The sequence below is a fragment of the Taudactylus pleione genome, unplaced genomic scaffold, assembly GCF_031769625.1.
Source record: "Taudactylus pleione unplaced genomic scaffold, aTauple2 ptg000266l, whole genome shotgun sequence".
NCBI classification, from domain to species: domain Eukaryota; kingdom Metazoa; phylum Chordata; class Amphibia; order Anura; family Myobatrachidae; genus Taudactylus; species Taudactylus pleione.
This window is the reverse complement of record NW_028284668.1, coordinates 3,129,550-3,154,586: the sequence shown is the minus strand read 5'-3', so window position 1 is coordinate 3,154,586 and position 25,037 is coordinate 3,129,550. Positions and strand designations below refer to the sequence as shown.

The following is a 25,037-nucleotide window of genomic DNA, read 5'->3' as shown; positions in this document are numbered from 1 at the left end:
GGCTCTAAAGGTCGGTGAACCAATGGCGTCTGGGCCAAGCAAGGGCTATCAGTATTACTGTGCCGCCCTCCCGCATAAAATTTCCAGATGACCCTTGGGAGGAGGGAGATCGGAGGAAAGATACGTTAGCTTGAAGTGCAACTTGACTGCTAGAGCGTCCCCAAAATTGGCTGAGGGTTCCCTGATTCTGGACCCGTACCTGGGGACCTTGTGGTATATTTATGGATAGGAGACCCTCCTTGGTCGTCCATCCTCACTGAAAGGTGTGACGACCTATCCATGCGCCCCATCCGAAGGCTGGCATAGGTAGTGACGAACAACCAGTTTGGAATACAAAAGGGGCGACCCCTGTTCCGATGAACTGTCTGCAGTCACCATGAGAGGGAGAGCCAAACTTCTGGCTAGATGAGGATCATTCGAGATATTAGCAGATGACACCTACCATCCCACCGAGACAGACTCCATCGCTGCAGGGGCCTGGAATGGAACTGGGCATATACCACCATGTTCAAAGGTGAATACCATGATCCCCAGGACCTGAATTGATGGGTGAACTGACACTTTTTGCACACCCACAATTGTAAAACAGGATCTTTCTACCGGGGTACAAAATTGATTTGTACCAGGGAATCCTAGTAGCACCCCCAGATGTACCATCTGTTGTGTTGGAGAAAACAAAAGATATGGTAAGAACTTACCTTTGTTATCTGTTTCTACGAAGTCCATAGGGTCCACAGGGTTGACCTTAGGGGGTATAGCTGGATCTGGATCCACAGGCACCACGCAGTTAAAGCTTTGCTGCTCCCAGGATACACTTGGGTCCATCCTCCTCTATACCCTGTCCCCGAGCCCAGGCACCTCAGTTGGTAAGCAGCGAAGGCCAAAGGAGGTGACTAAACAGAGAGAAGGAAGACTGGAACACACAAGAAACCATACTCACAGAAATGGGAGACGGAAAACCGGTGACCAGCCACACAGCCCATATGAAGCCAGGTGCGTCAGTGCGGGTGCCCAGTGGACCCTATGGACTTCGTAGAAACAGATAAAGGTAAGTTCTTACCATAGCTCTTGTTTTCTACTTCAGGGTCCATAGGGGGTCCACAGGGTTGACCTTGGGGATGTCCCAAAGCAGTTCAACTAAGGGCGGGAACGCTCCTGTGCATCCTGAGAGGTGAAGGTGTCAAACGCATAGAACCTCAAAAACGTCTGAATGGAAGACCAGGTGGCCGCCTTACATAGCTGAACAGCAGAGGCGCCACGTCTAGCAGCCCAAGAGGGGCCCACAGAACGAGTGGAATGAGCCTTAACAGAGGCTGGCATAGGTAAACCCTCCTGTGCATAAGCCTCACAAATAACGGAACAAAGCCAACGGGCTAACGTACGTTTGTTGGCAGGCCAACCCCTCCTGTGAAAACCAAAGAGGACAAACAATGAATCAGACTTCCTAACAGAAGCAGTTCGGTCCACATCTGATTCTATGCGCACGGACTACATCTAAGGAAGCCTCTCCAGCTGAAAGATCAGGAGACTGAAAAGCTGGCACAATAAGTTCCTGATGGATGTGGAACTTCGAAACCACTTTAGGTAAAAACTCAGGACGAGTGCAGAGCACCGCTCTGTCCTCGTGAAAAATCAGAAAAGGGGGGCGACAGGAAAGAGCCCCCAACTCTGATAGCCTCCTGGCAGAAGCAATTGCCAGGAGAAAAACAGTCTTAAACGTCAACCACTTGAGCTCCACCCACTCAAGGGGCTCAAAAGGAGGACCCTGCAGGACCCGAAGAACCACCGCCAAATCCCATGGAGCCACAGGAGGCACGAAGGGAGGCTGGATTCGGAGAACACCTTGGAAAAAGGTGTGAACATCTGGCAGTGTAGCAATCAGTCGTTGGAACCACACGGACAATGCGGACACATGAACCAGATTGAAGAAATTCCAAGATCCTAGAAACTCGGAACACCTGAGGATCATAGTTTCTGGACTCACACCACTGAAAGTAAGTGCGCCACACCCTGTGGTAAATCCGTGCGGAAGCAGGCTTGCGTGCCCTAAGCATGGTACCAATGACCGAACTGGAGAAGCCCCGAGACCTTAAGACAGCTGTCTCAAGAGCCACGCCATCAAAGACAGCAGACCCAGATCTGGGTAAAGGCAGGGCCCTTGAGAAAATAGGTCCTGATGCTGAGGAAGAAGGTACGGAGCGACGATGGAGAAGCTCCTCAGATCAGAGTACCAAGGACGTCTGGGCCACGCCAAAGCCACCAGCACGAGCGTGCCGCCGTCCTGCTTGAATTTCCGCAGGACCAGAGGTAGCAGGGATATCGGAGGAAACAGATATGCCAGGTGAAACGTCCATTTCACCGACAGCGCATCCACCAGACATGCGCCTGCGTCTCTTGTCCTTGAGCCGTAAACTGGCAACTTGCGATTGTGACGGGAGGCCATCAAGTCCAGCTCCGGCAGCCCCCATCTGTCCACGAGTAGCTGAAACACCTCTGGGTGAAGCGACCATTCCCCGGGATGCACGTCATGATGGCTGAGGAAGTCCGCCTCCCAATTGAGGATTCCGGGGATGAAGACCGCCGAGATCGCTGGAATGTGAGGTGAGGTAACCCGTTCCATTCCCATAGAATCAGCCCCTGCAGGGGGCGTAAATGGAATGCAGACATCATGGACCCTAGAACTCTCATAGCCGAATGGACCGACAGGCGGCAACTGCTCAGGCAACTGTGTATCCGCAGATGTAGGGAGGAGACCTTTTCCGGAGTCAGGAAGATCCTTTGCTGAAGAGAATAAAGCAGAGCTCCCAAATGAACCATCCGCTGTGATGGAATCAGGGAGGACTTTCTCCAATTTATCAACCACACGTGCGCTTGCAGGCAAGCGCTAGTCAGGTGGAGATGTGGAAGCAGTACCTCCGGGGAGCTCGCAAGCAAAGGGAGGTTGTCCAGATACGCAGCAGCCGTACATTCTGGTTCCGAAGATGTGCGGCCATGACCGCCATAACCTTTGTGAATACCCTCGGTGCCGTGGAGAGGCCAAAGGGTAGCGCCCGGAACTGATGATGATGCTGAAGGATAGCGAACCTCAGATACCACTGGTGCGAAGGTGCTATCGGAACATGGAGGTAGGCGTCCTGGAAATCCAGGGACACCATGTAATCCCCAGGTTCCATCGCCAGAATGATGGAACGTAACGTTTCCATCCTGAATTTGGGAACTCTGAGGAATTTGTTCAGAGACTTCAAATTGAGGATAGGGCGATGAGAACCATTGGGTTTCTGCACCAAAAACAGTAGAGTAGTACCCAGTCCCTCGTTGTGATTGAGGAACGGGAACAATGACCCCTGCTTTCAGCAAGGAAAACTGGTGGGGCGCACTGTACCGAAAATACAGGGCGTACCCCTGGGAGACCACTTCTCGAACCCAGGCATCCGTGGTGGTACTGAACCATTGGTGGTATTGTGCCAGCACTGGGCAAATTGAAGAAGTCAGCCTCCCACTCTGGGGTCCCCCAGAGGGAGGCCCGTCCCATCAGGCAGAAGGTTTATCTTCCTGCTTGGAAGAATGGCGCCTGGCACTCCAGTCCTGCTTCTTGGGCTTAGAGGCGTTCTTGGTCGCCGACTGCCTCGGGACTGACCTTTGGCCTTGCCTAGAACCCGAAAAGGACCGAAAGGCGGAGCTCTGCACTTTGGCAGGTGCTGAAGCCGAAAAGAGGAAGGCTGATTTAGACTTAGCCAGATTATCCACTATTTTGTCCAAGTCTGGACCAAATAGCAACTCTCCATTAAAAGGTAAAGCCTCCAGGCCATTTTTGAAGTCTGCGACAGCTCTCGAGGACCGCAGCCACAAGGACGACGCGCCGACACAGCTGCAGCCGACAACCTAGAGGTCAGCAGGCTTGCATCCAACGATGCTTCCCCAATGAAGGAAGCCGCATCTCTCATTTGTCCTATCAACGCTCTCTGGATATCCGGAGCCTCATCCGGAAAGGTATCCTCCAAAGCGTTGGCCCAGCTCTCAATGGCCTTAGCCAATCAAGAGATGGCCATGGACGGACGGGCTACTGCCCCAGAGAGAGAGTAGATCAACTTTAAACAAGTCTCCACTTTCCTGTCCGTGGGTTCCTTCAGGGAGGAGAGACTGTAAAGGTAAAGTAGCGCTTTTAATTAAGCGGGTGACATGGGAATCCACCGCAGGCGGAGTTTCCCCATTTCCTGCAATGAGCCTCAGGAAAAGGATAGTTGGTTGCCAACCGTTTCTGCGGTTGGAATCTCTTGCTGGGCAACTGCCAGGCCCCTGCCATATGATCCTGGTTGGACAGGAGAAAAACAGTCAAAGCTACTTTGGCCTTTTTAAAATTAGGATACTTCGACCTGGGAGACGGCACATCCTCCTCTATATGCAGGATGGCCCACACCGCCCTAACCAATGCCGGCACATTAATGGAGGACTTAGCCTCAACCTCCTGGGCCCCGGCATCCGACTCCTCATGGACCTCTCAGTCATCCGAAGGCACGTCCGTGTCTGAACTGCACCGCCAGTGAAGCCGGAACGGGTCGCTTGGACGCCTTTTGGGGGCAAATCACTGTAACATCGTCTGAAAAGCTGATGACGAGGCCGCCAGGCTCTGAACAGAGCTGGAGAGGACATCCACCCAGGGAAGGGGTACCGCCTGAGGATACCCCTGAAAGGGTACCATTGACTGCTGCGTCACCGTGGGAGACTGCACGTACACAAGCAATCCCGCATAAGGACCCACAGTCTGAGACCCGGGAGGAGACTGCACCAGATGCGTAACACCTGGGGAACGGGGTATGGTAGGCTGGGGCAACGCCCTAGAAGGGACCGCAGTTGGGATCGCAAGTCGGTCCGCGATCGACGCCAGCACTTGTGTAAACATCGCCCAAGGAGGATCCTGCGCCACCGGGGGTTTAGAGGGACCAGGTACCAGCTGGCACCGCCCACACAGACCGTCCTGAGACAAATCCACCCCATCAACCCCTGCCGAACGGCGCTGGCAGGAAAACACCACAGGAGCCACGTAGCACTCATTCTCCTCATCAGACATGACACAATAACTTTGCAATAAAAATGTATCACCGAAAAGAGGTGAGGCGTATAACACCTGCTCACTCCCAAGTATGCAACACAACCAGCCCACAATATGGTACTGAGTAGCACACCACTGTATGTGACAGACCTCACAAATACGTAGATCTATATAAGTGAGGTACACAGAAAGAACACCCCTCCCCCACACACCTGACGGGCCGTAGGAGAAGGAAAAGGATAGTGATAAGATGACAGTCAGCAGAAAATTAGCACAGACAGCAGCACTAGCAAAAAGTCACATACCATGCAGGAAGTAATACTCACTGCACCTTTCGCTACAATCAACCTCCCAGATTCAGTGTCTGGGAGGGCTATAGTGCTGCGATCACAGTCCTTTTGCAGGGGAGAGGTACGCAGGGGGACCGGTCCACGCACCGCCTGGGAGATCTGCGCTGCCACTGAGAAGATGGCCGCCGAAGAGCTCTGAGGAGGAGTGGCCGCAAGAGGAACAGCCCAACGACACCAGCACACGAGAAGGTGCGCTGGGCTGAGGGGAGGGGCCAATAAACCAGGGAAGGCTGCCTCCCCTCGCTAGCAATTAACCCCAGGGACGCTGGTTCCCGTCCAGCAATTACTCCCCGGTGGTCCAGTGGTCACACGGGGTATGCCTGTGAAGGGGGAGCCCGCCACCGCTACTAGAGCCGCCGGTCTGTCCCCAGAGACCGGCGGCTGAAGACTGCATTTATTATCCCCCTTACCTGGCCCCGTGCATCCGGCAGCAGTCAGTGTGAGGTCCCGAAGCCACGCTAGTACTGACTCCGGGGTCCCGCTGCGATCCCCAGATCAGTACTGGCGTCGCAGCGCCAGCAGGGCTGTTGGAGCGGCAGCGTGGACGTCCAGATGGACAGTCTGATGCTGCCGCTCTGAAGAAGCAAAAATAAATAAATAAAATCTTTTTTAAAAATAAAGCTATGGGGCTGCTTATGCAGCCCCACTGCCCAGGGTGACCCGACTCTAGCCGGGCACCAACTAAAACAGGTGCCTGGGCTCGGGGGCGGGGTATAGGGGAGGATGGACCCAAGTGCATCCTGGGAGCAGCAAAGCTTTAACTGCGTGGTGCCTGTGGATCCAGATCCAGCTATACCCCCCAAGGTCAACCCTGTGGACCCCCTATGGACCCTGTAGTAGAAAGAATACTTTTTCCAACTTACTATCTTGCCATGCCAATGGTCAGCTGGAGAGGATGTAAAATCCACGGAGACTGCACCATAATCCAGAGGTCACCAAGTATGGTACTATCCTGACTTCTGAGAAAAGCAGCCATGACTGCCATTATCATGGTAAACACCACAGAGGCTTGTGGACAGTCCAAAGGGCAATGGTAATGTTGCTGACGAACAGCAAAACTCAGAAACCCCTGGCAATAGGTACATGCAGATATGCATCCTGTATGTCCAGGGAACCATGAAATCCCCAGGTTCTATTGCCAGCATTAATTGCTGTAGGGTCTTCATACGTAACTTGGGCACAAGGATAAACCTATTAAGAGATTTCAGATTCAGAATACAGCAATGAGACCCATCTAGCTTCTAAATCAAAAACAAATCTGAGTAATACCGTAACTCCTTCCTTATTAACCCAAAGGAACCGGGATTATCATCCCTGAATTTAGAAGGGCATGAAATGTCTACTAGAGAGCAAGGGCCTAGATAGAATCTGATGGGGGAGTTGTGTAAACAACCTTCTGGGAAGCCCTTTAGGAAGGTGTCACAAAAATCCCCAGTAGGTAGGGGGATTTCCCACCTAATCACTCTCCCTGTGGGAGAGGGTATTAAAAGACAGTCTTTTTGGAATCTACAACAGTTTATCTGAAGTGTTCCATCTTCCCCTATAAGCTCAGTGAGCTGTTCATATTGAGGTACTCCCAAAGCAGTCCCCTGTTCATAAAAAAAACAATGCCTGGAGCCAGGGGCGGAGTATATATGGAGGGCCACCCAGTGCATCCTGGGAGCTAAAGCTTGTAAATGTTTGGTTGCCTGGATCACTCCACATATCCCAAAAGGTAATTCCTGTGGACCCCAAAGAAGAAAGGAACTTAAAAGTTTGGGAATTTGAAACCTTTTTCAGGGGCATATTCCATGCTTCTCATGTGAAGAGATAGCTGGTCAGAGTGAGGGAACCCTGGTAAAACTACTTTGTTGTTTAAAAAGCGGTTGTTTTATCTTAGGAGCAAGTTCTTCCTCCATTTGTAAATGGATTTTGCAACTCTCACCAGAGGAGGTATATTTAATTTATAGAGTGGCTCAACGTCTCCTGAGACAGGGTTAGAGTGAGAGGTCTGCGTCCTCTGCCTCTCCAGATATATCAGAATCAGGTAACTGGATGGACTGGGAACATAACAGCACATTTAGTAGGTTTATTAGGTAAAGGCTTTTCCTTTTGCAGCATTTGCTGAAAAACTGTAGAGGTATTAGCCAAACTCTGTACTGAGGTAGACAGTACATCTACCAATCTATGCCAACACCTGTGAAAAGGCAGCCTAGAGTGGGTCCTCAGGGGACACCAGGGCTGAGGGGCCTGGTGTTGTGTAACAATTAGACCCAGAGGACCTCATTCAGGATGGTCTTTGTACTAAGCCCGCTGAGCAGGACTTACAAGACACCAGAATAGGAGCAGTAGCATCAGCCTCCTTGTTATTCTTTCCTCTGCCATACACAGCCACAAAAATAATAAAATACAAAGATACAGTGCAGTTAACACCTTGCAGTAATATGGCACAGTATAGTGTGCAACCGCACTATATAGTATGTGACAGCCCTCACAATTATATAGAAGATATCAGGTACAATCAACCCCCTTATACCTTAGTATCTCACGGTATAGTAGAATAAAGTATAAGGTTTAAACTGACAGTATGTATGTATGTATGTATGTATGTATGTATGTGACTTGTGCTAGCACTAATCTCTACTTTCCAAACGCAGAAATACATTACATGTCTGCAATGGGCACTAAAATCAACTACACAGACCGCAGTAGCTGGTAGAATATAGCACTGTATAACCTGGCCCATGGGAGAGGTATACAGGATCCAGCGTTCCCGGAGACCTGCTTGCATAAAATGGCTGACGCATGTCTCGGAGGGTGAGGGAGAAGCCGCTCGGGGAACACCAAGACCGCAGTGGAATGGTGCCCTGGACTGGGGTAGGGGCTGCAGGGAGAGCGCCTTCTCCCCTTGCTGACATTAACCACAGGGTCCCCTGGCCTCTACATATGCCCTGCGTCAGTATATTAAATGCCCCGATGGTCTCAGGGTCGTAGGAACACCAGTGTCCACATCACTGCGCCTCAGGTCTGTCTTCTGAGACCAGAGGCAAAGCTGCGCAAAAATGCAGGTTAGTCTTTCCTGTCCCCTGAATTCCGGACAGCAAAAATGAAAAAAAAAGCAAAAAAAAAAACAAACATTAAATGCAAACCTGGTCCTGACTTATCTGTGCAGTAAGAATAAAATGTGTCATGAGCTAATAAGGCAAAGCAGCAATAACTATATGGTGAGCAACAAGGAAATATAATCTCATAAGTCCGTAAAACCCTTTGTACTGTATTCTTAGAATGGCTTACTGCCATTTCTGGGGTAGAGGCTGCTGCAGTAGTAGCCCACGCCCCACACTGGTCACCAGTGGTAAAGGTCGTGGGGCTAAATGATAGGACCGTTTTTTGTTTGGGATAGCTAGCGCTCACCTAAGGAGAACATTTACACGTGTTCAACCTGGTATAGCATCCGATGTGAGGAGCAAAGTGGAAAGAAGCCTTTTGGGAGAACCATCCGCTTACCGCAGGAGGTCCGGGCGTCTGACGTCATCAAACGGCGCCACGGCAACACACTATCTCGCTGGCAGAGATCCCCGGTCTGCGAGGATAGCAGACTTAGAGGTAGGGAAAGCATTAGATCATTACTCACCAAGCCAAGATCTGGAACTTATTGTGTGGACACGGAAAATAGCGTCCCCATTCCCTTCAACCTGCTCCAAACATACTACCCCAAAGGGGCTGTAAACATTGTTTTAATTTTGAATTGTTTCTCTTACTTTTATTTATTTAGCGCTTGTTAGTTATATATTTTATTCAAATTTACCAATTTTTATCAAGCTGCTTACATTATTCCACCCCCTCCCCCTTTTCTTACATAGCACAGATCATTGTTTTTATCTTATTCACTTTTGGGTAAAACGTTCAAAACATTATAATAAATTGATAATTGAAAAATAAGTCGATAAACGAAAAATAGCTGACTTCCAAGTAGAGTTGGTTAATGTGGATTATCAAGTATATAGTTTTATAATGCCAGAGAGAAAAGGACTTTTGTAAGTCCAAATAAGTTCAGTATAGGAAATTCTGATGCTTTTGCAGTGGGTGCAACATAAATTGTAGAGAAATGTCAGGATTCCTGATCGTTGTCAATTGATGTTTTGATGTTCGGGAGTCCGAGGCCAGTGGCGGGTGTTAATGACCATCAGTGCTGCAGACACTGATTGTGTCGCCCGGCAATGAATGGGCGACACAATCCTTCACAGACTATGCAAACCCCATCAACACAACACGACGCTTTCAAGCACTCGGACTTACCCCCAAAATCTAATTTCTACCCAAGACATATCAAGGGTGAATTCATTACCACCTTTGAAAAAATGGTATTCGATGTTATTGAAAAACTCATCTCTACAAAAAAAAAAAAAAAAAGGAAAATCAGGAATATTAACAAAAAAAACAAAAAAACCAAAAGCAAAACAAGCACTCAAAGAACTATGGAGCAATTAGGACAGCATAATTAAGGCTGCTGACAAGGGGGCGGGATAGTCATAATGGACAAAGACGCATGCATTAAAGAGGCAAAAAGAATCCTGGAAGACACCATTACGTATGAAAAACTAGATACAGACCCAACGGGTTGCTATAACAGCTAACGAAAATACTGGATGAAGGACTTGGAACAAACATCTTGACGAAAGCAGAGAGGGAATTTATTCTAAACAAACACGCAATGATTCCAGTTTTCTACTTCCTACCAAAATTGCATAAAGACACTCAAAACCCCCCAGGAAGACCAATAATTTCAGGGATAGACTCCATCAGCCCCACCCTATCCCAGTATTTAGATTTCTTTCTACAGACCTACTTAAATAAACAACGTTCACATTTGAAAGACACTACCCACATTCTAAAAGAATTACAGGATATCACTTGGAACGGTTACATGTGACGTGACAACCTTCTATACATCCATCAACCACGAGCAAGGAATAAAGAGCATCAAACGCATATTGCAACAGGATCATACCCTAAAAGAAGAAGAACAGCTCACTTTCATACTGAGTGGGATAAATTATATCTTAAATCACAACTACATTTGGTTCGAAGGCTGGTTCTATGTTCAACGCCAAGGGACAGCGATGGGTACCAAGTTCGCTACCAGCTAAGCAAATCTTTTCATGAGCGTGTGGGAGGAAGATTTTGTTTGGAACAACTACGTGGCAGGAGCGAACTTGGTACTCTGGAAAAGATACATAGACAATATAATATTCATATGGGAGGGCCCGGTGGAATCTCTACAAGAATTCCAAAGCAACATGTACTCCAATTCCAGAAATCTTACATTTACAGCCGAATACAGTAAAGAAAAAGTCCACTTCTTGGATCTTGAAATCTTCATTAAAGATCAGATTGTAACCAAAACCCACAGAAAGAACGTAGACGTAAACAGCTTTATTTTATCAACAAGTGGATATTACCCAAAATGGCTGGAAAATGTACCAAAGGGCCAGTTCACCAGGATAAGACGAAACTGCACATCAGTATTAGACTACAAATCCCAAAGTGAGGAATTAAAAGAGCAATTTTTACAAAAGAAATACAACATCAAATTGATAGATTAAGCATACGAAGAGATCCTTGAAAAAGACAGAAAAGAACTCCTGACCTACAGAGACAAAAGAAACCCTTTAGGCGGGGATTTTGAGATCTGCTTCATCACAGAGTTCAATTCGGCATCTATTCAGGTCAAGAAAATCCTGAGGAAACATTGGAACATCCTAACCAAAGAGAACATATTGGCAGAGATTCTACCTGAAAACCCCAAAGTAGTCTTTAAGAAAGCACTAGACATCAGGAAAGAGCTCATTTCCAACCACATCCCTCCGATCAGTCTCACCCAAAGATCTATCACTATGGATAAGAACAAAGGCTTTTACTATTGTGGACGATGCACCAATTGCAGAACATCAAAATGCAAAACCACAAAACCGATTAAGAACTTCATCTCTAACATCACAAAAAAAAAGCCACAACATAACTGAATGCATCATGTGCGATACAAAAGGAGTGGTGTATTTACTAACATACCCTTGTGGCAAACAGTATGTGGGCGAAACCATAAGGACTTTGAAAGAACGGATCAATGAGCATAGAAGGAACATAATCAAGGGACTAAAGGAGCACAATGTATCATCCCATTTTAAAATCAAATACCAAAAAGATGCCACAAAACTAAACTTTATAGGCATAAAATGGTAAAAAAAAAAAAAAAAAAAAAAGAAGAATTGGAGAGGGGGCAATCATGATAAAAAAAAAAAAGAGGAAATATGGATAATCACCCTCAAAACTCTGGTACACAATGGATTAAATATAGATCTTGAAATCCAGACGATCTTATAAGAAGATGAAAAAGGAAAAAAAGAACAGGGAAGGGAAAAAAAAAAAAAAAAAAAGGAGAAAAGAGACATGCTCATTAAGAAGCCAAATCATATCTGGACATATTGAACCCTTAACTTCATAATCTTCTGAAAAGAGACAAGCAAAACAGACTTCTATTCAACGAAATAAAAATAAGACAACTATCAATATAGCAACACAACCAGCTATTATTAACTAAGTAAGAATGTAATACTAATTGAATGCTCCAAACATAACCAGACAGAGCCCTATATTCCAAAATATATATGTTAGACAAATATGTTTAAACATTTGTATAATGACATGCAATACACACTTCATATACACAATACTTAGAAAATGTAAAATATATACAGAAACAAAAACTCTCTGCAATACCTGTAAATAAATCTGTTTATCCCAGTTAAAAAAAACAAAACAAAAAAACAAAAACAATCGTCATAACCAAGTATTAAAAACCACCAAATATATATTACTTAAGGTCAGAAATTGGAATTACATACTACATATAAAGTTTAGGAGTCACGTTTTCAAAATAATTACATATGAGTAATTCTATTTTCATTTTATTAATATATACAAATTTTTCATTTAAATTTATTTTATTTCATTTCTATATTTAGATTTTAATTCTTTCTTAATAAATAATTGACATGAAGCAATCCATGTCTAGATGTCATCCCTGTGTTGTCATATTTGTATGCAGTTTTCCTCCACCTGTCTTCCCCACTTTAACAAACACTATTGTTTACTTAGGAATATATCACCTACTGGTGTTTAACCTGATACCCTTGCTCTTTGAGGATTCTGATAGGTGTTTGTTCTGGTCAATCAATCTTAAACAGAGACCGGGGATAAGCATGGCTATTTAAACCACTACATTAGGACCATTAGAGATCCTTGAAGGCGGCCACCGGAGTTGGCTGAAACGCGTTGGACCACTTACCTACACAGACTTATCTGATCATACTTTACACGCATTGGAGCACCAGAGTTACCAGGACGCTTGGAGGGACGGAGCAGCGGCTAACATCCGGTACGGACGAAGCCGCAAATGAAGGTAAGAGTTGGTCAGGAGATAGGGGAAGCTGTGTCAGCCGGGGAAACCAGGAACACTGCACCCGCTGGCAGATCACCCGCCGTGTATGCTGTCCTCCTAAGTGACCCCCGCAGCACCAGTCTATCCTCCTCTGTACCACTAAGGAGTACTGACAAACCGTGCAGGTGAACTCCATGTGAACATACTTACCTTTCCACCCCTTCATTGCCAGGCGACACAATCAGTGTCTGCAGCACTGATAGTCATTAACACCCGCCACTGGACTTGGGACTCCCCAACATGAAAACATCAACAACAATCAGGAATCCTGACATTTCTCTACAATTTATGTTGCACTCACTGCAAAAGCATCAGAATTTCCTATACTGAACTTATTTGGACTTACAAAAGTCCTTTTCTCTCTGGCATTATAAAACTATATACTTGATAATACACATTAACCAACTCTACTTGGAAGTCAGCTATTTTTCGGTTATCGACTTATTTTTCAATTATCAATTTATTATAATGTTTTGAACGTTTTACCAAAAGGTTTTTTATACAAACGTTTTTAATTCTACCCTTTGAGTAATTCTCTCACTGTCATCCCTCCCTTTCCCTTCATGTTTCCCTGTGATTATTGTATGTGTTTGTCCTTACATAAGTATGAGTTTAAGACTACAATAAAACTCCTCAATTTAAAATAGTCCCCTTACAGTTATTTGATTCTATCAGTATATTTTTATTTTTTGTTATATATATGTACACATACATATACACACATACATATACACACACACATCTGGAAATGAGAGCAAGAAAGAAGAGGGGGCGCCACATAGTGGATGAAACTGTAAAACAGTTTTTATTGCGGACAGCGGACATAAAATTCGTTCAATGAATATGCGTACCACAATCAGCGGTCAGATACCACCGCAAGTAATAAAAATGAAGACTGAATATCACCCGAACGTCTCCAGGGACTCCGTCGGCTATTCGACCAGTAATGGACAGCAACGCCAAACCACGCCCCAACGAGTTTCGTCAGACTTCGTCAGGAGGCTGGTTTGGCGTGAATAACAGGCATGCTCTTATACTAGTCATCCCATCTACTTCCACAAGTGTTTTATAATTAGATACTTAAACTAATCAGTATTGGAAACACTATAGGGAAATAGTAGCAAATGTTACAATGTGGGTACTTTAAATCCTAATGCATACATTGCGTAACATTTATAATTAAACATAATAAATTAAAAAGTCAGCATTTAAATGCAAAAAATAAATTGTAAACATAATGAAATACTTTTCCTTAAAAATACAAACATAATAGTACAATAAATATGTGCAAAATGCATGAGTTAAAATTAAAATAAGGAATACTGGGATATAAAGGAATATGGAATAAAAAAACGAGATAAACAGCAAAAGATAAGCAATAGATCTACAACAGCAGGCCAATTAATCTCTTAAAAAAGGGGTGATATCATATCCCTCATTTAACCCATTAGGCTGCAAAGTATTCAAAGTTATAATCCAAAAGGATTCTCTCTTTGCCAATAAATGATCTCTATTGCCTCCTTTTATATCAATCAACACATGTTCTAATCCCATATATCTCAAAGTAGTGGGATTACTACCATGACACTTTTTAAAATGTCTGGGGACACTATGATTATCCACACCATTTTTTATATTCCGCAGGTGTTCTAAAATTCTGATTTTCAGCACCCTTTTTGTTTTTCCTACATACATTTTACTGCAGCCACAAACCAATAAATAAATAACATAAGTGGTCAAACAATTTATAATATATTTGACATTGAATTCTTTCCCTGTACTGCTGGTAAAATTTTTTGCCTTGTTCAAACCATGAGGGCAGACTTTACACCTGCCACATGTATAGAAGCCTGCCAGTCTCAAACTGACAGGATTTCTCTAATTTTCCTTCATCCAACAATAGTAATAGGCTGGGTGAAAGGGCTGTTTTTAAAGTGCGGGCTCTTCTAAACACAATTTCAGGCTTATCCAGCGTAATTGATAAAACTGGATCCATTTGAATAATATGCCAATATTTATTAAGGATCTTAATAATGTCCTGACTGGAAGAATTGAATTGAGTAATAAATGCACACTTATTATTCTCAATAGATGATCCTTCTTTTTTCAGGGCATCAGTTTTATAGTTAATAAGACTCTTCCTATTTAAAGCACCAGCTTTTTTCACTGCTGCATTAATTAATTCAATAGGATAACCTTTTTCTAAGAACCTCTGCCTATATATTTCAGCCTGTTCATTGAATTTATCCTGAGAACTACAATTACGTCTTAATCTCACTAACTAGGAAAAAGGTAGATTTTTCTTCCACCTATTCAGATGGCAACTTCTAGAATCCAAATAACTGTTGCAGTCCACTTTTTAAAAAAATTTATGAGTTTGTATATTATTACATTCCTCAGTACAATTCTTAGTGTTTAGTACAAGATCCAAAAATTGAAATTTCATTTACATTAAAATTAGAAGTAAATCTCAAATTAAAATCATTTATATTCAAATATTTCACAAATTCATCGAAATCATCTTTGTCACCCTGCCACACTACCAAACTATCATCGATATATCGCTTAAATAATCGAATCTTGGCAGTAAAGGGATTATTGCTTAAAACATACAATTTTTCCGACTCCCCCATATATAAATTCGCTACAGACGGTGCACAAATAGTCCCCATTGTGCAACCGCATGTCTGAAGATAAAAAAGATCTAAAAAAGTGAAATAATTAAAGAATAAACTCTAAACAATCATTAATAAAAATCGATTTTTGCAGCAGTCATATTTGTATCAGAACTGAGAACATCTTGTATTTTTAGCAAGCAATTACTATGGGGAATAGAGGTATATAATGACTCAACATCGTTAGCTCCCCAACCAAAACCTTCTTCCCATTTAAATGTATCAAGGATTTGTAAAACATGTGTGGAATCTTTGTTATAAGTATCAAGCTGTGAAAAAGGGTTTTAGAAAGATATCAACATATTCAGATATCCGTGACCCCAACGAATTTATCCCAGATACTATCGGTCGACCAGGAGGTGTGTTACGATTTTTATGTATTTTGGATAAATAGTAAATATTTGCTATACATGGATATAAATTGTATAGGTATTGATATTCTTCATTGAAATACCAGAAAATAACCCTTTATCTAATATTTTTTTCAACACAATCAGATAATCGCATGTGGGATCTTTATCTAACTGTACATATGATTTTTTTTATCTGATAGTAATCTCAGCATTTCTTTTTCATAATCGGTATGATCTAAAATCACCATGCCCCCACCCTTATCAGCCTGTTTGAAAACTAGGGTCTTATTCTCTACCAATTTCCTTAAAGACTATGTCTCCATAGTAGTTAAATTTGTTGGTAATTGGAGTATTCTCACATAATTTCTCAAAGTCTTTCTTAACTAGCTGTATTGGTCAGTGAAGCATAGTTTATGGTATATATCTGGCCTGGTTTTTGCTCCAACTCAGAGCAAGTTATCTCCTTTGATCAGCAAGCCAATTGAGTCAGTTGTAGCCTGTCTTAATCAAGGGAAACCACTCCTTATATTCAGTCTAGGGGCAGCTGGGGCTGTTTGCAGCTGGGGTTAAAAACACCAAGTGTTAAAGGCACAAAGTGTGATTACATAACAGTTAATCAAACAGTTGAACAAACATTGACCAACATCTAAGGTAATTTCAGATTAAGATACTGATTACTTTAAAATTTGTCTAAAAAAAAAAAAAAAACCTAAAACTCACCATGTACTACACATTTCTTTTTATCAACTCCCTCCTTTGTATTTTCTCTAAGGAAATAACATCCCTAACTCTCCCTGCATCTCCCCTCTCTGGGCACACTGCCGCCCTATTGAGTCACTCACCTCCTCTAAAAACTAATGAGATTTCTTAACATCAAAAATTGACTATTACAGCCTCATTGTGTCACTATAAAATTTTTTTACACACCTACAACTATATCTACTTCTCCATTCTTCTGCTTTTATTATCTGGTGACATATCACCAAATCCAGGCCCCACACACGGACAGCGGATTTACTATGGAATAAATATCCTGCAAACCTCACATGTCTCCCATCACCCTCCAAATCAATAAATGTGCCTTATAGAATTCACACTTGATCACAACTTATTATTTTACATCTGAACATCTCTTTACAATAACTACTTTTACCAATTTCTACATTTACCTGAGACTGCTGGTTTATACGTTAACCAAACTCTCTAAATAGCCCTTCATGAAGTGGCTTCAGCTACCCGTCAGACTTCACGTAAACTGATATAACAGCCATGGCTTTCCACAGACACCTACAAAAACTGCCTCTTAAAGTAGAACGTCAGTGGCATAAATCTTAATTCAAATGACTTCCACACATACTGTAAAATAGGAATCCAGCCATCTGTCATCCTAACCCTCTGTCCCATGCTCACTGTCTACCCCATCCGTGTCACCCCTGTCTGTTTGAACATCCCCTCTAGAATGTAAGCTCTCAGGAGCAGGGCCCTCTTTCCTCTTGTGCTTATCCTTTCTTTACTTATATTATCTGCTCTATACTCAAAAGCACCTAACCCATGACTTTTGCCATCCTGCTTCTGTTGCAGCAGTGTTTATATACCATGTACTTGTCTTGTAGTGTCTTAAACTGTATGACACTGTTTTCTTGTTCTGCTCGACTGTTTATGTACTATGTTTGTGCACTATGTTTATGTACTATGTAAGGCGCTGCGGAACCCTTGTGGCGCCATATTATCCTTTATTTATAATAATAATAATAAACATATCAATATGGGATCCTCTTGATTCCACAGGATAAAAGACTGAACGGTTCTTGAGACCGGAAGAAGATTTTGAATTGTCTGATTCATAATTCCTTAAAGGTGCCAAGGACTTATTATCGTGCCTCAGGAAGTGACGTTTCAGAGTCAATTTACGTGCAAATAAACTTAAATCTATTTGTCCTCTATAATTATTACAGCCCACATTCGGAGCAAAAGAGTCCCTTAGCTAGCAAGTTCTCATCAGCTGAGGACAGTGAGATTGGGATAAGTTAAAAATCCCTTTACTCTTGGGTGCTAGAACAGTGTTTTCTTTTCTTGTAGTCCCTTTTCCCCCTCTTTTACCTAGTCTTCTCGGTACCTTTTTCCTGAAAAAGGTGGGGTGTACTGACCCTGGGTATTGTCCCCTAAAAAATTCCCTCTTTTGTGGGCTCCAAAAAAAGGTCTCCTCATTGGTGAAACATATTCTCTATCATATAATACAAAATTACCAGCGCTATATAGTAAACATAAAAAATAGATAAAAACTAATGATGAAAGTGGATGGTTAAATAAAAAATCACATGTTTATTATCATATATTAAAATATATAAATCACCGCAGGTGAACCAATTGACGATATAGCAATATATTGTATATACTATGACCTAGAGCTCATGGATTATAGTCCTGGATATGAACAAATCCGTATTGAGTGGACTAGAACTTTCCTTTGAGGCAACAAAGATTTACCGGATCCAAGTAGGATAGATGTAACAATCCCTGGGCAGCGTAATTTGCACAGAATGGGTTAATGTGTACTACACCTTCTCACAGATGATACGTCCCTTAGCAGCGTTATAGTTGCATATGAATGGGTCCTTTGTGAAAAGTCCAGATCTCCGTTATTCCTGCCAATTGCAAGAAAATAAAAGGCTCTATGTCCACAAGATAGATAGCAGCAAACTTCCAGAGCTTGGTCAGCATATACAGATGGCGCTCAACGCGTTTCGCTGGATATATTATCGCCCAGCTTCCTCAGGAGCATATGATTGAATGAGCCTCCGTGGCTTGTATATATACCTGGTCTAATCTAATAGATTGAAAACACCTGTGTACAATTACATTGAATATGCAAAAACAAGAAAAAACCATCCACTTTATAGTATAAAAACCTTAGTTAATTCTGGGCAATCCCATTATATCTCGCATAAGGATAATAAACATCAAACTAAAATATTATAAAAACGACAAACCTCCAATAATGTATTAGTATAGGAGCTGTCACCAGTCCCGTTCACATGACCAATTCTAATCACGTGACTCGGAACTACCATATGACCCTTCACATAGTACGCGTCATGTTCCTATGGACCATTAAACAAGGTTTTTAACAAGGGATCTTCCGCAAGATTTATTACAAATAATTCATACCTCTCGTTTATCTATCGTCATCTTAAGATGCTCTGTCTGTCTATCAGCTGTCCCGTCCACGTGATTCTCTCCGATCAAGTGACCCGGAATTCCAGTTTTTTTTACCCGACAATGACATCTATCAGCTGTGTCACATATCGTGAGAGCCAATGAAAAACATGACCAGAACATCCCATCCAGGGGCTCCCCTGCATCATGTGTCCATTGGAATGTATGAACTAACTACTTATTGGTCCGCAACAGTTACCAAGGGACCAAATAAAAAAAAACATCAAGGTATTTACTGTACCAAACTGATTCCTCAAGGCTGGAGAATAATTCCTATTTTGCTCGGTTCTATTTTTATTTTTAAAAGATTTATCTTTACTCACTGTTTGCCAACGTGGTGGCAAAGTTTCCCAATGTGATTTAGCCACTGGAGGATCAATTGTCAAATCAACCTCTGATTTTTTCCTCCATGCAGGTAGAGGATTGGACTTCATAACAGGTCCTGTTTTAAAATGGTCTCTCCTAATTTTAGGCCAACTCTGTATGTTACCTGAATCGTAATCTTGTTTATCTCTCAAACTTATTTGTTTTTCTTTCTATTATATCTGATTCTATTTTCTGAACTTTAGTGGTGAGATAGCGATTGAAATCAACATAATCACCAGTGTTCTTTAATTATTCCATTTTTCCTTCTAAAAGGGACATTTCTTTTTCTATTTCTTCCAACATTCTCTTTTTTTCATAAACAATGAGCCTCATTAAATCAAGTGAACATTGGTCTAAAATATGATTCCATTCTTTTAAAAATTTGTTGTTTGAAGCACCAAATGTAGGATTTTTGTTAATCCGTAGTCCCCTTGGAATCCTACTACATTATATATAATTCTCCAAACCAACAATATCCCACCATGTTCTCATTTCTTTCATAGTGAGTTGTTCTTCCCTAATAAAATTATCGTCTGCTGAACAAAAAGGGTGCTGAAAATCAGAATTTTAGAACACCTGCGGAATATAAAAAATGGTGTGGATAATCATAGTGTCCCCAGACATTTTAAAAAGTGTCATGGTAGTAACCCCACTACTTTGAGATTTATGGGATTAGAACATGTGTTGATTGATATAAAAGGAGGCAATAGAGATCATTTATTGGCAAAGAGAATCCTTTTGGATTATAACTATGAATACTTTGCAACCTAATGGGTTAAATGAGGGATATGATATCACCCCTTTTTAAGAGATTAATTGGCCTGCTGTTGTAGATCTATTGCTTATCTTTTGCGTTTTTTATCTCTTGTTTTTTATTCCATATTCCTTTATATCCCAGTATTCCTTATTTTAATTTTAACTCATGAATTTTAACTCATGCATTTTGCACATATTTATTGTACTATTATGTTTGTATTTTTAAGGAAAAGTATTTCATTATGTTTACAATTTATTTTTTGCATTTATTTAAATGCTGACTTTTTAATTTATTAAGTTTAATTATAAATGTTATGCAATGTATGCATTAGGATTTAAAGTACCCACATTGTAACATCTGCTACTATTTCCCTATAGTGTTTCCAATACTGATTAGTTTAAGTATCTAATTATAAAACACTTGTGGAAGTAGATTGGATGACTAGTATAAGAGCATGCCTGTTATTCACGCCAAACCAGCCTCCTGACGAAGTCGATGACGAAACGTGTTGGGGCGTGGTTTGGCGTTGCTGTCCATTACTGGTCGAAGAGCCGACGGAGTCCCCGGAGACATTCGGGTGATATTCAGGCTTCTTCATTTTTATTACTTGCGGTGGTATCTGACCGCTGATTGTGGTACGCATATTCATTGAACGAGTTTTATGTCCACTGTCTGCAATAAAATCTGTTTTACAGTTTCATGCACTATGTGGCGCCCCCTCTTCTTTCTTGCTCTCATTTCCAGATAAACCAATACCCGCTTGGATCCGGGTTTTAACGTGGGGAAGACGCCGGCCTGTGTGGTACCTGTGGCCTGTGGTATATCTGGCGTCTGTGACACAGATTTACTTTGTTCCAAATGTCCGTTTATATATTGGATTCTAAAAAACTTTTCACAGTATTATATGTGTTTATTCATTGATTGATTGACTTGCGCACTGAATTTACTATATATATATATATATATATATATATATATATATACATACATACATACATACATACATACACACGCATATATATATATATATATATATACATATACACATATATATATATATACATACACACACACAAATTTGCTCCTTAGGTGAGCGCTAGCTATCCCTAACAAAAACATGCCTGTATATTGAGAAGAGTGGTGACCTTACTAGCTATTGCAACTCCCAAATCTACTCCAGTAATATTTAGAAAGAGCGCACGATAAAAATCTTGTTTTAAATGATAGGACCATTGTCAGTAGCCAGCCGCCTACAGCCCAGCCAGAAGTAGGCTATTGCTGTGCTACCTTAACCAAAATGGAGCAGGGCTGACAGCAGGGATATCCAGGTAGCCTTCTAACTAATCTAAGGTCTCACTCCATGTGTGCACTGAACCCTATAAACAGGGTCTGAGGCACAGTACGCCATAATCAAAATAAACAATCTCTCAGGGGACAGGAAAAATATGCCTTGCTCCAAGGCACTAAATTAAAGACAGACCTGAGATCTGGAAAGTTGGGAGGGCTTAGAGGGGGGTGGAGTGTAGTTCACGTTTGTTAACTATTTAGTGCCTGTTTCTTGTGCAATCCCCTCTAACCCACAGTATAGCAGTGTCCCCCAAATTGGATGATAGAGGAAAGGCAGCCACCATTTAGATTACCCCCCTCTACCCAATCTCAGTCTCTAGTGTGGTCACACTCAATAAACCCCAACCCTTAGCTCTCCTTGAATCTATACATCTAATAGATATAAATCTATGAAACCAGAGCTTGGCACTGGAGGTACAACTATGGCCTCCTGCAGGGCTGTAACTAGGGTAGTGCGACCTGTGCCAGGCAGGGGGCACTGTTTGGGCCTGTCAATTTTCCTGTTTATTATCATTCTCGCTTGTAGCTTCCTCTTTTATTCCCAGCATCTCCTGGCCTCCCCATCTCTTCCCTAGCCCTTACCCATGAGGCCATGGCCCTTTTTCAGCTGCACTACATATTATGTCCCCAGTTAAAAAATGGGTGGGTGGGCGCCAATGCCCTCTCTGGAGTATTACAGTAATAAAAAAAAAATATAGGTTAAAAAAAAATAAAATAAATAAAGTGTAGTATTCCGCAGAAATAAACTGTGGACTTTAAGTTTGGGAGGTTATCCTGAACAGCCTCACTTGAAATGGAAAAAGCATTGAAATTATAGGGCGTCAGTTCTTGCGGCAGTGTGAACAACGTATGGAGGCAGGGTGCTGGCACTGTGTAGGCCGGCCGTAGCATTTATATGTAGGTCGCACAGAAGTCTTGCCAGTCTGTCATATGTGCAGAACCCAACAATCTAAGTTTCCCAATCATGTAACCCTAACAGTGCACTCTTCACAGAATCACAAGTGAAATAATTAGTGCCATTTAAAATGTGTCAGTAAAGTAACGAATACATCCGTGCTCCTGCACGCAGTATGGAAAATATGTGCAGTTAGGGTTTTGAGGACTGTAGTTGAGATGCTGCTCAATATGGAAGCTTCCAGGAGACACTGCAAGGAAACTCCTCTGCATAGCAATTTATTTTCCTGCAGTACATCCCACTGTGAAAAGAAAGTGACCAAAGTAATAGAGAAGGCTTAGAGATTAGGTAACAATCTAGACTTGTGCTGCCTGAGAAGATTCTTACATCATGGATTTAGGCGACAAAAATCACATGCAATTTATCCCAAGAAGGATTTTCCCATTCCACAGAACCTCTAACCTTGCAAGAGCAGCATGCAATTCTTCTTCCTTTTTAGCAAGTTGTATCTTCAGTTCAGCAATTTGTGCTTGCAGCTCTGCAATCTGATCATGCAAGTCTGTAGAGTCACCCTCTAACTTGCGGCGTGTCTTCTCTAGCTCCTGGCGTTGCTTCTCCTCTCTACGCAGACGCTCTGCAGAGACATTTGGCATGCATGTTAAGTGAACAGAAAAGTATGTAAATTTATCAAGAATTGTCAAGTTTTGAATAAACAGCTATGGGAGTGAAAATGTTAAAGTTCTTAAGTATTTTTAATCCATAAAATTCTATTTTTGTTCTTGCATCAATTCCATTTTTCACAATTTGTTGAATTGTGAAAAATGGGCATGGAAACTCGTCCAGCACATCTAAATCTTAGAAGCACAAGAAGAAGAAGAAGAAGAAAAGAAGAAAAAAAAAAAAAAAAAAAAAAAAAAGTGTTCCAGACTACTACTTGGTCATCTGTGCACAGACTTCCATGGAAACCCCATGCCACCCAAGAAGTACCCACCAACCTGATGGAAAGCACTGTCACTGTCTGGAATAGGAAGATGTGCACAGATCTAAGATTGTCTTATTGTTCATCAATAGTCTCTTCTGCCTGGATGTGGATTAACAGGTAGACTGTCTAAATGGACACCAGATGTTAGATAGTCAATTGTTCAACTGGTCGGCAAGGTCAAACGTTGACAAAAATGGTTGACATGATTTTTTTTTAATTCTCTAGCACTAATCTTCACCCTAACCCTCCCCTTGGTCCCTTAACCCTCCATCCTGGTGCCTAACCCTAACCAATGTGGTAGGTGCCCGACCCCAACAGTCCCTTCTAGTGCCTAACCCTAACCGTTAAGGTAAGTGCCTAACTATCTAGACATTGTCGACCTTTTTACTGTCTATCCCCTTCTAGCCAACTCCCCTTTTGAACAAGCTACAGGACCAAAAGTGTATTCTACTCACATATAAAAATAAAAAATTAAATAGTCTTCGATTGCGTATCCTTAGCAACAATACAGTATTAGACATTTGAGTTCTTGGGGACAGCCTAAAGAACTGGACAGACCTTTGGTGTCCCCATTTCATTAAACATTCTATCTGAAAGGGTCTAGCATGGAACAATGCAAACTGTATTGCTTTGCATGCAGATAGTATTGTCGAAGCTATATTGGCTGAGACAAGATCAGTTTAAAATTGAATCGCAGCGACACCATCTTGCGACTGGTCGCAAGACGCCATTTTGCGAAATGGCCGCCTAAGCGCCATTTTAGATAAACTCACATTTTAGTACATGTGGCGATAATACCATTAGCATCATGCGAATGCATCTGTGACCATCACCATAGGTTACGGCGATTCACCAAATGCCCTCACTACAGGTGGTCCGGCTAGAATACATTAGCAAGCTTCCTGCAATGACATGATTTCAAAGGCTAGAGTGTCACCTTAGGTCTGTCTCTTGTAGCTGGGATATTTTGCATTTTCACACAAGAGACCGAGAACACAGGAAAGGTGGGGGCCTGCTGACAGAAGACATGTAGAAATATCTGGCCCAGCATGTCACGCTGCTAAGATGTTAGTGTCAAGTGTACCCATCTTCATACACACATTAATACATCTTTATATCAAACCCCGAATACCCACACATTACATATTCACACATAAGGTTCAATAAGTATTAAAGTGTATGATTTAGGTTGGTTCAGTTAGTTTAAATACTGAGAAATAAAGGTATTTGATAACTAAGGTATTATACATGATAAGCAAGTTGTATTTGGTTTTGTTCTGATGCGTATGCTTTTTACAGCATTCCGGTGTTATCGGTGGAGAGATCGCATCATGCAAACTCAAGTTATGGATCACAGAACCTACAAGCAACAAAATGTTTTATTTCATGAACTGCTAGGATGTTACAGAGGGCGTGATTAGAAAGATCCCCAGCTGTTAGAGGCAGAGAGAGTCTATTTGAACCAGCCTGTTAAATGTGCTGTAACATATGCTTCTCCTCTGGGAACCAATGATATCAGCAACAGACTTCCCTATTGTCCTGTTTATTCTGGGGGGGTAGAAATAT

General features: G+C 42.3%; 1 protein-coding gene across 1 annotated transcript in view; it reads right to left on the bottom strand.

Moving 5' to 3' along the window:
• Window positions 1-25,037, bottom strand: part of MYH9 (myosin heavy chain 9) — a 386,037-nt gene that overhangs the window by 112,803 nt on the left and 248,197 nt on the right. Inside the window, exon 25 of the mRNA XM_088481216.1 lies at window positions 22,952-23,123. Coding sequence (XP_088337342.1) covers window positions 22,952-23,123 — 172 coding nt within the window. The remainder of the gene's footprint in view (window positions 1-22,951; window positions 23,124-25,037) is intronic.